Source organism: Orcinus orca, chromosome 13 (assembly GCF_937001465.1).
Source record: "Orcinus orca chromosome 13, mOrcOrc1.1, whole genome shotgun sequence".
Taxonomy (NCBI): Eukaryota; Metazoa; Chordata; class Mammalia; order Artiodactyla; family Delphinidae; genus Orcinus; species Orcinus orca.
In genome coordinates, this window is record NC_064571.1 from 10,443,425 (window position 1) to 10,458,286 (window position 14,862).

The 14,862-nt window shown below is 40.0% G+C and overlaps 1 protein-coding gene and 1 long non-coding RNA gene across 2 annotated transcripts in view; one reads left to right on the forward strand and one right to left on the reverse strand.

Moving 5' to 3' along the window:
* ACOXL (acyl-CoA oxidase like) overlaps positions 1-14,862 on the forward strand; it is a 371,113-nt gene that overhangs the window by 251,045 nt on the left and 105,206 nt on the right. The window contains 1 exon segment of the mRNA XM_033401938.2: positions 5,754-5,865. Within this exon segment, the coding sequence (XP_033257829.1) occupies positions 5,754-5,865 (112 nt within the window).
* The window catches only part of LOC125960755 (uncharacterized), a 228,180-nt gene that overhangs the window by 124,094 nt on the left and 89,224 nt on the right, over positions 1-14,862 (reverse strand). The gene's annotated exons all lie outside the window — the stretch shown is intronic.

Consider the following 14,862-nt stretch of genomic DNA (forward strand, 5'->3'; position numbering starts at 1 on the left):
AACTTCCCTCTTAGAACTGCTTTTGCTGCATTCCATAGGTTTTGGGTTGTCATGTTTTCATTGTCATTTGTGTCTAGGTATTTTTTGGTTTCCTCTCATTTCTTTAGTGATCTCTTGGTTATTAAGTAGTATATTGTTTAGCCTCCAGGTGTGTATATTTTTTACAGATTTCGTCGTGTAATTGACATCTAGTCTCATAGTGTTGTGGTCGGAGAAGATACTTGATATGATTTCAATTTTCTTAAATTTAAGAAGGCTTGATTTGTGACCCAAGATACGATCTATCCTGGAGAATGTTCCATAGGCAGTTGAGAAGAAAGTGTATTCTGTTGTTTTTGGATGGAATGTCCTATAACTGTCAGTTAAGTCCATCTTGTTTAATGTATCATTTAAAGCTAGTGTTTCCTTGTTTAATTCATTTTGGATGATCTGTCCATTGGTGAAAGTGGGGTGTTAACGTCTCCTATTCTTCTTGTGTTACTGTAAATTTCCCCTTTATGGCTGTTAGCATTTACCTTATGTTTTGAGGTGCTCCTGTGTTGGGTGCATAAATATTTACAATTGTTATATCTTCTTGGATTGATCCCTTGATCATTATGTAGTGTCCTTCTTTGTCTCTTGTAATAGTGTTTATTTTAAAGTCTATTTTGTCTAATATGAGAACTGCTACTCCAGCTTTCTTTTGATTTCCAGTTGCATGGAATATCTTTTTCCATCCCCTCACTTTCAGTCTGTATGTCCCTAGGTCTGAAGTGGGTCTCTTGTAGACAGCATATATACGGGTCTTGTTTGTTTATCCACTCAGCCATTTTGTGTCTTTTGGTTGGAGCATTTAAGCCATTTACATTTAAGGTAGTTATCAATATGTATGTCCCTATTACCATTTTCTTAATTGTATTGGGTTTGTTATTGTAGGTCTTTTCCTTCTGTCTTGTTTCCTGCCTAGAGAAGTTCCTTTAGCATTTGTTGTAAAGTTGGTTTTGTGGTGCTTAATTCTCTTAGCTTTTGCTTGTCTGTAAAGGTTCTAATTTTGCTGTTGAATCTGAATGAGATCCTTGCTGGGTAGAGTAATCTTGGTTGTAGGTTCTTCCCTTTCATCACTTTAAATATGTCCTGCCACTCCCTTCTGGCTTGCAGAGTTTCTGCTGAAAGATCAGCTGTTAACCTTATGGGGATTCCCTTGTATGTTATTTGCTGTTTTTCCCTTGCTGCTTTTAATATTTTTTCTTTGTATTTAATTTTTGACAGTTTGATTAATATGTGTCTTGACGTGTTTCTCCTGGATTTATCCTGTATGAGACTCTCTGTACTTCCTGGATTTGACTGACTGTTTCTTTTCCCATGTTAGGGAAGTTTTCAACAATAATCTCTTCAAATATTTTCTCAGACCCTTTCTTTTTCTCTTCTTCTTCTGTGACCCCTATAATTCAAATGTTGGTGTATTTACTGTTGTCCCAGAGGTCTCTGAGACTGTCCTGAGTTCTTTTCATTCTTTTTTCTTTATTCTGCTCTGCAGTAGTTATTTCCACTATTTTATCTTCCAGGTCACTTATCCATTCTTCTGCCTCAGTTATTCTGCTATTGATTCCTTCTAGAGAATTTTTAATTACATGTATTGTGTTGTTCATCATTGTTTGTTTGCTCTTTAGTTCTTCGAGGTCCTTGTTAAACGTTTCTTGTCTTTTCTCCATACTATTTACAAGATTTTGGATCATCTTCACTGTCATTACTCTGAATTCTTTTTCAGGTAGACTGCCTATTTCCTCTTCATTTGTTTGATATGATGGGTTTTTGTTTTTGTTTGTTTTTTTTTGCGGTACGCGGGCCTCTCACTGTTGTGGCCTCTCCCGTTGAGGAGCACAGGCTCCGGACACGCAGGCTCAGCGGCCATGGCTCACGGGCCCAGCCGCTCCGCGGTATCTGGGATCTTCCCAGACCGGGACATGAACCCGTGTCCCCTGCATCGGCAGGTGGACTCTCAACCACTGCGCCACCAGGGAAGCCCAGTCTGATGGGTTTTTACCTTGCTCCTTCATCTGCTGTGTGTTTCTCTGTCTTCTCATTTTGCTTAACTTACTGTGTTTGGGGGTCTCCTTTTCACAGGCTGCAGGTTCGTAGTTCCCGTTATTTTTGCTGTCTACCCCCAATGGGTAAAGATGGTTCAGTGCTTTGTATAGGGTTCCTGGTAGAGGGGACTTGTGCCTGTGTTCTGGTGGATGAGGCTGGATCCTGTCTTTGTGGTGGGCAGGACTGTATCTGATGGTGTGTTTTGGGGTGCCTGTGACCTTATTATGATTTTAGGCAGCCTCTCTGCTAACGGGTTGGGTTGTGTTCCTGTCTTGCTAGTTGTTTGGCATAGGTTGTCCAGCACTGTAGCTTTCTGGTCATTGAGTGGAACTGGCTCTTAGTGTTGAGATGGAGATCTCTGGGAAGAGTTTTCGCCATTTGATATTATGTGGAGCTAGGAGGTATCTTGTGGGCCAGTGTCCTGAATTTGGCTCTCCCACCTCAGAGGCACAGGCCTTACACCCGGCCAGGGCACCAAGACCCTCTCAGCCACACAGCTCAGAAGAAAAAGGAGAAAAAAGAAAGGAAGGAAGGAAGGGAGGGCAGGAAGGAGGGAGGGAGGGAAAGAAAGAAAGAGAGCAACCAAACCAAAAAACAAATCCACCAATAATAACAAGTGCTAAAAACTATACTAAAAAAAAACCCCGGAGCTTCCCTGGTGGCACAGTGGTTGAGGGTTTGCCTGCCGATGCAGGGGACACGGATTCGTGCCCCTGTCTGGGAAGATCCCACATGCCGCGGAGCGGCTGGGCCCGTGAGCCATGGCCGCTGAGCCTGCGCGTCTGGAGCCTGTGCTCCGCAACGGGAGAGGCCACAACAGTGAGAGACCCGCATACCGAAAAAAAAGAAAAAAAAAAACAACCCTGACAGACAGATCCCTAGGACAAATGGTAAAAGCAAAGCTATACAGACAAAAATTACACAAAGAAGCATACACATACACACTGACAAAAAGAGAAAAAGGAAAAATATATATCTTTTGGGAAGTCTGAGGTCTTCTGCCAGCGTTCAGTAGGTGTTCTGTAGGAGTTGTTCCACATGTAGATGTATTTCTGATGTATTTTGGGGGAGGAAGTTGATCTCCACGTCTTACTCCTCTACCACCTTGTCTAATATCTTTACTGGTTTTTGTATCAGGGTGATGCTGGCCTCATATAATGAGTTCAGAAGTGTTCCTTTCTCTTCAATATTTTGGGGTAGTTTGAGAAAGATAGGTGTTACTTGTTCTTTAAATTTTTGGTAGAATTCACCTATGAAGCCACCTTGTCCTGGACTTTTGTTTGTTGGGAGTTTTTTTAGTTTTTTTGGTTCTTTTACTGATTCAATTTTATTACTGGTAATTAGTCTGTTCATATTTTCTATTTCTTCTTCATTCGGTCTTGAAAGAGCATACGTTTCTAGGACTTTATCCATTTCTTCTAGGTTGTCCATTTTATTGGCGTATAATTGTATTGTTTTCCATTCTCGTGACAGGTAGACACCTCGGATATTAACAGGTTTTCACTCCTCTGAGCAGAACTTCCGTGAACATTTGTATACAAGTGTTTTCATGAATGTGTTTTTATTTCTCTAAGACAAATAGTAGGAATGGAATTGCTGAGTCATAGGTTATGTGTATTTAGTTTTATGAGAAACTGATAAGTTTTTCCAGCGTGGTTTTACAGTTCTACAGTCCATCAACAAGTATGAGAGTTCTGGTTACTCCTTATCCTTGTCAACATTTGAAGTTGTCAGTCTATTTAGTTTCAGTCATTCTGGTGGATTTATTATGCTACCTCATTGTGGTTTCCATTTGCAACTTCCTGATGACTCATGATGTACCTTTGAATTTAATTTAAATTTTATTTAAATTTAGAGTCATTTTGACCTTCTTGTGAAATACAAGGAGGTTGCCCTTAGTGATTTTCCTACTTTTAAGATACTCTGCCTAGTCTTCTATGCTGGGTGAACTCCTAGAGCCATGTGGCACAGTCATGCTTGGTAGGTGACTATGATAGGATGGGTGGATGAAGTCCACTTCCTGTGGTGCATGCTGTTCACAACCTCAGGTGGACAGCGTTCTACAATAAATATCCCAGGAAAGGTAGTTTCTAATAACAGCATTCACAGTCTCCATGTTTCATAGTAACAGTCCCTGGAATGACTAAAACATGCTTTTCAGTAGAATATGAAAGTTCTTTACAGCTTTTGTGAAATAGTTTGAAACAGAAACCCAATCTTCTAAAGACTAGATTCAGAATAAGTATTGATATAATTTAAATTACCGTGTAACTGGCATGTAAGTAACCTCCCATCTTACTTGTCTAAATGGAGGATGATTCTCAAAAGCACTGTATCAGTGCTTCTTAATATTTCTCTTGTGACTTCTGATTAAGCAACAAGCAGCTACTTGTAGGTTTTAAATTTTAATTAAAGAGAATCTAAATTATTTGGGTCTTATAATAACTTACTTCCCAAAGATCTGGGGGAAGGGGAGGGCAAAGGGGTAGCTGAGATATGGGAAACCCTAACTGTGAATTAACTCCTTAGTTAATTCTAAGTTCTAAAGACAGAAGTTTCATGGAGGGTTAGGGGGACAAAATCACCCCAAAAGGCAGAGTTGCATGATGAAAAGCTCCAAGAGTTTTTGAGGGAGATTTGGGTGTTTTGAGTCTGTTTGTGCCTAAATCTCTTAACTCCCATGTGCCTCAGTTTCCTCATTTGCCATATGGGGAAGATGGAAATTACTTCCTGCTGAAGAAAGTCACCATCTCTGTGACACACTCTACCCTGTGCTTGTCCACACCCCTCTCACTGCCCTCTGGGGCTCCTCTTCCCTTCAATACGGGCATCCCCTGAGACAACACTGAGCTTGAACGTGTTCTGCCTCTGTGACCTTGAGCAGGTTACTGAATCTTGCAGAGCCTCAGATTCTCCCAACTGTACATTGGTTAATTGTAGTATCCGCATCACAGAATTATAGAGATTATTGAATAATTCACAGCAATAGTTAGCAATAAATACATAATGTATTTGAGAAATATTATTCATTGCCACGTACTTTGTGACAGATATATTTGACTACTACTATTCATTTATAATCACTGTTATAACAAATGTCCAACAATGTTGGGTAAATTATTATAAACCTACTTCATGAATTATATAGCTGTTAATGAAGGAAGACTATGTAAAATATTAAACACTATTTTAATACAATAGTAAGTAGTATAAATTATTAGGTATAAAATAAGCTACAAGGATATATTGTACAACACAGGAAGTATAGCCAATATTTTATAATAACTAAATGGAGTATAACCTTTAAAAATTGTGAATCATTATATTGTACACCTGTAACATATAATATTGTACATCAAGTACACTTCAATAAAAATTTTTTTAAAAAGCTAAATAAAATATTCTTTAAAAAAGTCATAAGTGGAAAAAGCAGTAAACCAAATTATCCTTATATCACAAGGATGACCACATAGAATAACTAGATCTAAGCATTCATCCAAAAGATAGCGAGAAGAGGCACAAAATACAGCAAGTAAGAGATGCAATGGGATGATTACGTGTACTTACACTACTTATCTTTTGGGAGGAAATTCTTTTTGAAAAAACAAACCCTGTCTATTTCTTTCAAATTGAAATTCGTTGGTGAGGACAAAGTAATAATGATGGTCACTGTGTTTTTCCTTCAGTTTCCTGGCGTTTAACATGGACAGAGTCGGTAATCTCGCCTTTCTGTTGAAAGCAGTCAGTTTTCATGAAAGGGTTCTTCAGCGGGGTTTGGTGGCCCGGATTTATTATAAGGTAAAGATACATTGTGTTATATTTTTCCTTTTGGTGTTTAAGGCATATTCTTGCTGGTGAACTATCTGCTAATGTAATACAGGATGAGTCAGCGTAATTACAAGCTTCTGGAAATGGCTAGAATTCCTACAAGCCATTTTGCATGACAGCCTTGCTTGCTTGGAGGCCCTGATGCTAGTGATTATCTCTTGTGCGGCATCTTTTAGAATTTTACCTGCAAGTGTCGTTTGGCTGCCGTGGGAGTTGATGAGTGGGGTAATTTTTAACCCTTATTGGAATTGAAGAGTCATTGTCTGTATGTAATAACGAATACATTGTTTTCTTGGCGGGGGGGTGCATCAGGCACGTGTGAAAATTAACCAGTGAATTAGCCTGAGATGCACTCTATTTCCTATTAAAATGCCCATGACGTTCTGCAAAAACATAAAATCTCTTATCAGCATTGATAAGAAATCTAGAGGGAATTTGCACCAAGTACTATACCAATGGGGTTGGTTTGAGGAAACACCCCCGCCCCAGCAATATCTGTTTCATCTCCTAATCCCAACATGGAATAGACAACAAGACCCCAAGAGAAGGCTTTACTTATCCCACTTTCTACCCAGGCTCAGGACCTCAGGGCTACCACAACCTGAAATCAGACCACAGCTCCCCCTCTGCAAAGGAATTATGTTCCAAGAGGACCAGAATTGGGTCCCATGAAACTCTCCCCCTTCAGTTTGTCTCTTTTTATATTGATTCCAAGATTACATCTCCCAGTACAACACAGAGCGGGAGGAGGATGAATGGCACATGGGGATGGGTAGTCTCTTCGGAAATGCTCTGCGGCAGAAGAGCCTTGGGAGCAGAAATGGTCAAAATTCACCTTGTGAAACAGAGAGACTGATGAGTACCTGCTGGAAATTGGGCCAGGTTTGTGCAAACCACTCCATCCTTCAGTTGTAGGTCTGAGGAGAGTTCCTGCCAGATGCCCAGGACACATCCAGGTGGGTTTAAGTCTCTCCACATTCCCTGCCTTATCAAACATGGAGCCAGCCAAAGTAAGAGAAGGATGCGATCAAAGGCAAACATGCACTTATAAGCAGAACTAACAATGGAGAAAATGTAATCTATGAACTAGCTTTCCAAGACTGTAGAAGTAAAGGATAAAGATGTAATGGCATGGGGACTTCCCTGGTGATGCAGTGGTTAAGAATCCGCCTGCCAATGCAGGGGACACGGGTTTGAGCCCTGGTCTGGGAAGATTCCACATGCCGTGGGGCAACTAAGCCCGTGTGCCACATCTGCTGAGCCTGTGCTCTAGAGCCTGTGAGCTACAACTACTGAGCCTGCGCGCCTAGAGCCCATGCTCTGCAACAAGAGAAGCCACCACAATGAGAAGCCCGTGTACCACAGTGAAGATTAGCCCCCGCCCGCTGCAACTAGGGAAAGCCCGCACGCAGCAATGAAGACCCAACACAGCTAAAAATAAATTAATTATTTTTAAAAAATGATGAAATGGCATGAGATGATAATCAACACAGAGTGAAAATAGTAGAAATACAACCCATGGATAAGAAATATTCCTGAAATATTCCTGAAAATGCTGGAACAAAAGGAGCAGAAATATAATAACCAACAGAAAAGAAATATATTTTTCTTAGTGTAAAAAAAATCAAGATTTTAATAGGATAAAAACCATACCTGGATATAGCTTGCAAATGCAGAGTAAAGAGAAGTTCATTAAAGCAACCAGACAGAAAATAATAGTTTACCAACAAATGGAAAAAAACAAGCTTAACTTAAATCTTTATTCACCATCTCCAAATGGAGTAAGACCTGCTCCTCTAAAGAGGAAACTCATGATCTAAGCATACCATTCCAAACCAAATTTAATTCATGAGTACAAGCAGTGGAAAGATATCTTCAGAAATCTAAGAATCAGAAGCAATTTCACTCCCATGGCCTTCCTTAAAACTTATTCACAGACCTACTCAATAAGACATGAAAAAGAATTAAAAGTAATAACTTGAAAATAAGGAAGTCAAGATATAAAAGGATCGATGGTCCATGTGAATCAGCCTACGAATAATTATGTGTTTTAAAAAATTAGTTCCAGAGTTAAATACATAAGCTAAAAAATGTTTTTGGAAAAAAAACATGAATTAAAAAAAAACCTTTGTGTCATTGGTTCTATAATAGAATGGCTCCTAAAATATTTTAAGGTAAGATAAAAAAAACTAAAGTAAAGTAAAAACATGCTCAATTTCTTACTTTAATTGCAGGGTAGGCAAAAGGCATTGTTTTGTTTGATCATTAGAGAAAAACATAGGTTAAAATATATGTTTCATTACATTAAAAGTCAACATGATTTCCTTCCCATTTAGGTTACCACAGAGCATTGAGTGGAGTTCCCTGTGCTATACAGTATGTTCTCAATAGTTATCTATTTTATACATAGTATCAATAGTGTATATATGACAATCACAATCTCCCAATTCATCCTACTCCCCCTTCCTCCTTGGTATCCATACGTTTGTTCTCTTTATCTGTGCCTCTATTTCTGCTTTGTAAATAAGATCGTCTACATCAACTTTTTCAGAATCCACATATATGTTAATATATGATATTTGTTTTTCTTTTTCTGACTTACTTCACTCTGTATGACAGTGTCTAGGTCCATCCACGTCTCTACAAATGACCCAATTTCGTTCCTTTTTATGGCTGAGTAATATTCCACTGTATCTATATATACCACATCTTCTTTATCCATTCCTCTCTTTTTTCTCTTTTTATTTTTGTTTTTGTTTGTTTTTTTTTGCAGTACGTGGGCCTCTCACTGTTGTGGTCTCTCCCATTGCGGAGCACAGGCTCCCGACACGCAAGCTCGGTAGCCATGGCTCACGGGCCCAGCCACTCCGCGGCATGTGGGATCTACCCAGACCAGGGCTCAAACCCGTGTCCCCTGCATTGGCAGGCAGACTCTCAACCACTGCGCCACCAGGGAAGCCCTATCCATTCCTCTCTTGATGGACATTTATGTTGTTTCCATGTCCTGGGTATTGTAAATAGTGCTGCAATGAATATTGGGGTGCATGTGTCTTTTTGTAAAATTTATTTATCTTATTTATTCATTTTTGGCTGCATTGGGTCTTTGTTGCTGCGCACAGGCTTTCTCTAGGGCTAGTGGGAGCTATTCTTTTCTGCAGAGCATGGGCTTCTCATTATGGTGGCTTCTCTTGTTGCGGAGCACAGGCTCTAGGAGCATGGGCTTCAGTAGTTGTGGCGTGCAGGCTCAGTAGTTGTGGCACATGAACTTAGTTGCTCCACAGCATGTGGGATCTTCCTGGACCGGGGCACGAACCCGTGTCCCCTGCATCGGCAGGTGGACTCTCAACCACTGTGCCACCAGGGAAGCCCAGAATACGTTTTTTAAAAAGTATTTAAGAAATGATAAACTTTGTACTCATGTTAATTATCTGAGTTACTACCATTAGTGTAACCATTTTAATAGTCAATTCAATTAAATATTCATTAAACAATACAGTTTTCTAGGGCTAAGCATGTGAAGACTACAAAGATTATTAAGATATGCTCCTACCTTGGGATAAGTCCACTAGTTATAGCCCAAGGTAGAATGAAATAAGTACTAAATTATGACAGAACCTACAAGCTTAGAGAAAAGAATTCTGACTTCTACATTTAAGTTTGTAGTTTTGGCTCAGCTTTTTGTTCAGCTAGCTCTATGTTGGCTTACGTCTACCTACATTAATTTGGTGGATCTGGAAATAAAATGACCTGGTCAGCAATTTGAACATCTGACCCAAATGGGGTCTGGAGAATAGTCCTCGAACGGTGTCCAAAGGTGGGTGATTTCATCTAGAATGCCAAGATCTTGTAAAAATAACCATGTGATTTGGTTCAGGATCTTTTCAAGAAGCAAAAATAGGAGTGGGCTCCGGAAGTCTGCTTTTCTTTTGTTTTATAGTAAATACTCTTTAATTTTCCTCAAATGCACATTTTATTTTGGAGCCACTTAGCTCACACGCGTTAGATAGCCCATCTCCCTCTTACCCTGGAGGGAGCACTAGGGCTAGAAGTTCACAGAGTTAGAGAGTCAAGACCCCTATGTCCTCACGAAAGACCTATCCTCTGATACTGCCTTTCCCTCCTTGGTGCAGCCAGAATTTAACTTAAAATGGAGCCAGGAAATGTCCTTCTGTGTGGTGGTGGCCATGGAGGGAGCCCAGCCCCATGGCTTGTCTTGGAAGCTCCACTCCCCCAGCTTTCTTAAATCCTGCTGCAAACGTTGTTCATCAGGGTCACTATATCACTTCCCCATTAGTGGTGGGGGGGTGACAATAAACAATGACTTGTCACTTTGAGAATATTTTATTAAGGACTTCATTTTACAGAGAAAAATCTAGGGAAGAAAAATGTATCCCCTGAGTAATCAATATGTTTAACAGATGACTATTTTCAAATGTGGGTAACAAAAATTGGGCAGGTAGAGGGATGATGATTCAGGTGGGATGAAGACTGTTCTGGTTACCCAGTTTATTCATGTCTGTCTCTCATCACCTGTAATATTCTTCTACTGCACTGGTGGTTCCCCCATTTCAGGGTGTGTAGGAATCACCTGGAAAAGAATGATTTTAAAAATCTGATTCATGTTGCCCTCCTCCACACTGCAAGGCTGAGTCAAAAGGGAAAGAGAAGTGGTTTGTAAATGAATATCATGAATCATCCTCAAAATTCGGGAGCAGTCAGCTCACTTGGAAACAACTACCCTAAGTTATTTTTTCTCATTCAGAATTTGAGGTCTGGTTGGAGAAGAATTGGTGGAGGCTGGAAATAAGGTTTTTGGAGATGTAACTTTATAGAGCTTTCTGTTTAGAAAAGTGACAGTCACCTACCGTCTTTATTGTTGTGGTCAGTGCAGCCTGACTGCTGTGTGTGTGTGTGTGTGTGTGTGTGTGCGCACACGTGTGTGTGTGTGAGAGAGAGAGAGACTCTAAAGCTCTTTAGATCTTTAGAATATAATGAAATCATAGTACCTCTGAAGGCTATCTTTCTAACAGATGATGCCAGTTATTCTGTTAGAATTTTAGACTAACAGTTTCTTTGCCCAGGCCACCTGGTTGGCATATGGAATCTTATGTGAGTTCTTGTCCGCAGAAAATGTGAGCTGTCTGTATCAGTGATTGGATGGCACACACATGGCATGTGCTGGAGGTCAGGCTGCCAGAATCTCATCAGTCACATGTCCTCAGGAGCTTTGGTCCAGTGATGTCTGGTAGATCCAGAGAGGAGCTGGAAAATGCCATTGTCGATGAACCCAAAGAGAATATCTGGTCTGCTTTGCTTGTACTTCTCGGAGAGTTTCAGAGTGGAGACAGGAATCAGAGAGTAACAGCAGCTGGGTTGTGTTTGTTACATTTTTAAAAGCCAATACAGCAACCTGAAGAGCAGATGTTTTACTGAAAATCTCATGGTACAGAAATGCCAAGAGCTTTATTCCAGAGACAGATCATCAAAGACAGGAAACAGGATTAGAAACCAAATTTCCTGAGTTCCTGGTTTGCATTGATCTTGCATCTTCTAACTCCTGTGGTCAAGTTGGGCTGGGAAGATGACCAGCAGACCAGAGCAACCTGGTGGAGGGGCCTTTTTGTCTTCAGAGCACTGGGTGCTGCCTATGCAGTGGCCACTTTATGCAAAAGTAAGGCTTCGCTGCTGACCGGGGCTTGAAATTCCTTTAATGGGGAACATATACCCATTTCTCAGTGAGAGCTAAGGCTTAAACTCCTGCAACTCAGCGAGGGGGAAAGAGTGACTGACTTCCACATCCCAGTAGCTGTACATGGTGTGAGGAAGGGGTAGGTGGTGGTCTGAGAGACCCCAGAGTGGACAGGCAGGAAGATCCGAGGCTGCCTGTGCCTACCTCCTGTGTGCCGTGCTCCTAAGGCTTAGCTTGGCACTTCCCTCTCTGTTGTTTCTGGTCATAGGAAATGTTTCTGTTCTGTGATGCTTTCCTCTCTCTTATTCTGGTTACGTTAAATCCAGTTAATACTAGGAGTTGCATTTTCTCTTTTCCCCTCACTTCTAACTTCCTCCATCTTTCTCTCAAAGAGATCACCTAAATTCTCTTCCTAGGGAAGCCTATTATGGGTAGGGAATGGAAAGGAAAGAAAGAAGAGGAAGTGATGAGAAGGAAAAGGAAGAGGAAGTTATATTTCTAATAACTGCATGGGCGGTGCAGTCATTTCCTTTTTGTGTGAGAGCTAGAAGGGTCCCTCAGGAGGCAACCTGAGGACCAAAAAGGTTAGTGGTTTCTTCAAGGGAATGCAGTCACCAAGAGCAAAGAGGAGACTCACATTTGGTTATGCAAATATACTATTTTTTTCCTTAAACTTTCACCCACTATTTTAGTAATCCTCTATGGATCTTTCTGGAAATAATACTGTGGTGTTTATTACTGGGAATTCTATTTCTCTCATTCCTGCTACATTCCTTTATTAGAAGCAAGAACTGTCCCTTCTCCTCCAATGATTTAATGATTTATCTATTCAATTAATTATTATTTATATCAGTGTGGATTAATGGATATTTATTGTATTTTTGGGCTACGTCCAATTCTACCATATTTTATTTTCTTGCTCTAATTGTCCCAGCTGTGGCCATTGAGATCTCCTTCAGTTTAACTAGCCCCTGTATCTCTTTGATATGTCCCCATCTTTTTTTTTTTTTTGAAACGCTTCCTTATTTTTTGGTACCATAAAATGTTCCAGGCTCATCTCATATTTTCCCAGCTCAACCTGTAATCAACCATTTCTCCAAGAGTCCCTGGTTCCTTTTATTGGAGAATAGTATTTAAAAATCAATATCTGGTTGCTGAGTATGCTAATTGCTACTGGAGTGTCACTACTTCTAGGCTTGTTCTAAGCTAGAAAATAGGTATAGGTTTACTCACTCACACATTCTCACACAGATTTGTATGCGCGGATATTAGAAACCATGAGTTTATACTGGTAGTTCTGATTCCAATCCCAAACCACAAGCATTCCCTCTTTCCTATTTGTAACTTCTTTCTCTGAGAAAGTGAGAAATCTGGCTTTCATTGTCTACTATGTTTACTTATTTGATCTTCCCTAGTATGCACATTAAGTAGTTTCAGAATTGCTAACCCATCTCTCTGTGAGAAACACATTTACAAGTAGAATACAGTATTTGTCTTTGTGAACTTAGCTTACGGTATCTAATCAAAGAAGTATTTCCAAAATTACGTTGACTCGTTCTTTCCTTCTCCTTCAGTGAGACTGTGTTATTCATTTGCAACACAGTTAGGTTCATTTGTGGCTATTTGTATTCTACTCTGGGATCTCCGAACATCCTGGTGGATTTGAATCCATTCATGTTTTGGCTACATGAAACATTACTAAGTTTCTAAGAATCAAAGCTGTACAAAAAGTATACTCAGAACTGTCACTCCTTCCTCACCCCTACATCCCCACTTCCATTCTTCTCTTTTTTCCCCACATACCTCCAATAGATGAGCAGACTATTTAGTTTTTGACTTATCCTTCCTTTATTTCTTTCACACAAATAATCAGATACATTTGTATTTTCTTATATTGTTTTCTCTCTTTCATGAAGGATCGCCTACTATAGATACTCTTCTGTATTTTTTTTTTCCCTCTTAACCATATGTCCTGGAAAGCATTCTACATCAGTTCATAGAGATCTACCTTATCTTTTTTTTTTTTTTTTTTTTTTTTTTTTTTGCGGTACGTGGGCCTCTCACTGTTGTGGCCTCTCTCGTTGTGGAGCAACAGGCTCCGGACGCGCAGGCTCAGCGGCCATGGCTCACGGGCACAGCCGCTCCGCGGCATGTGGGATCTTCCCAGACCAGGGCACGAACCCGTGTCCCCTGCATTGGCAGGCAGACTCTCAACCACTGTGCCACCAGGGAAGCCCGACCTACCTTATTCTTAAACAAACAAACAGAAAAACAGCAGAATAATACACTGTATGGATGTATCATAGCTTACTCAACCCCTCTTTATTGTATGCATATGAAATTTAGTATTGCTTAAGGTGTACCTTTAGGGTGGATTTCTGGAAGTGTGATTGCTGGGTCCAAAGGGAAGTGCATATGTAGTTTGGTTAAGTATTGTCAAATTATCCCTCAGGAAGGTTGTACCAGTTTGCATTCTCCCCAGCAACGTTTGTTTCTTCACAGCCTCATCAACAGAATGTGTTCTCATACTTTTTATTTTTCCCAATTTGATAGGTGAGAAATTATATCTATATTGGTCTAAGTCCCTTCTCTAATTATGAGTGAGTTTGCATAGTTTTTCGTCTATGTGAGAGCTATTTTAACATATTTTTCAGGTATTATTTGTTCATATTAGCTTCCCATTTATCCATAGGGATTTCAGTATTTTTGTACAATAATTTTCTATATTAAGGATCTTATACCTTTGTCATATTGCAAAAATTTCTTCCAATGTGTCACTTGTCTTTTGACATTGTTCATGGTAATTTTTGCCATGCAAAAAGGTGTTTAACTTCTGTGTAGTCAAATGGATTTTAACAGAGAGAAAGCCTTTCCCTACATTTAGGTTAAAGAAGAAGTTACCACATGGGAACCTCAATCTTAATGTCCTGAGGAGTCATCAGATAGAGTTTGGGACTGTCAGAAAGACTGAAAATTGAAGGGGAAAATTTAAAAAAAGGGAGCCATAGAGAGGGAAACTTCAAAATATGTGTATTAACACTACTCAAATCTTTAACTGATATCTGAAATATGCATAGGTGGACAAGACTCCAAAGCGCTCAAGGGACCTTCTATTTGAAAGGCTTAAAAAGCTGAGCAGAGAATTCAACTGTTGCCTACCACATAGGACACAGAATATATAGTTTGAGTTCTGCCCAGTTACAGAGGTATGGAAAGCTTTCCACTGGAACACCAGAAGGGCCATACCTTAGGTATAAAAAACTATGCCCCAGGAAAGG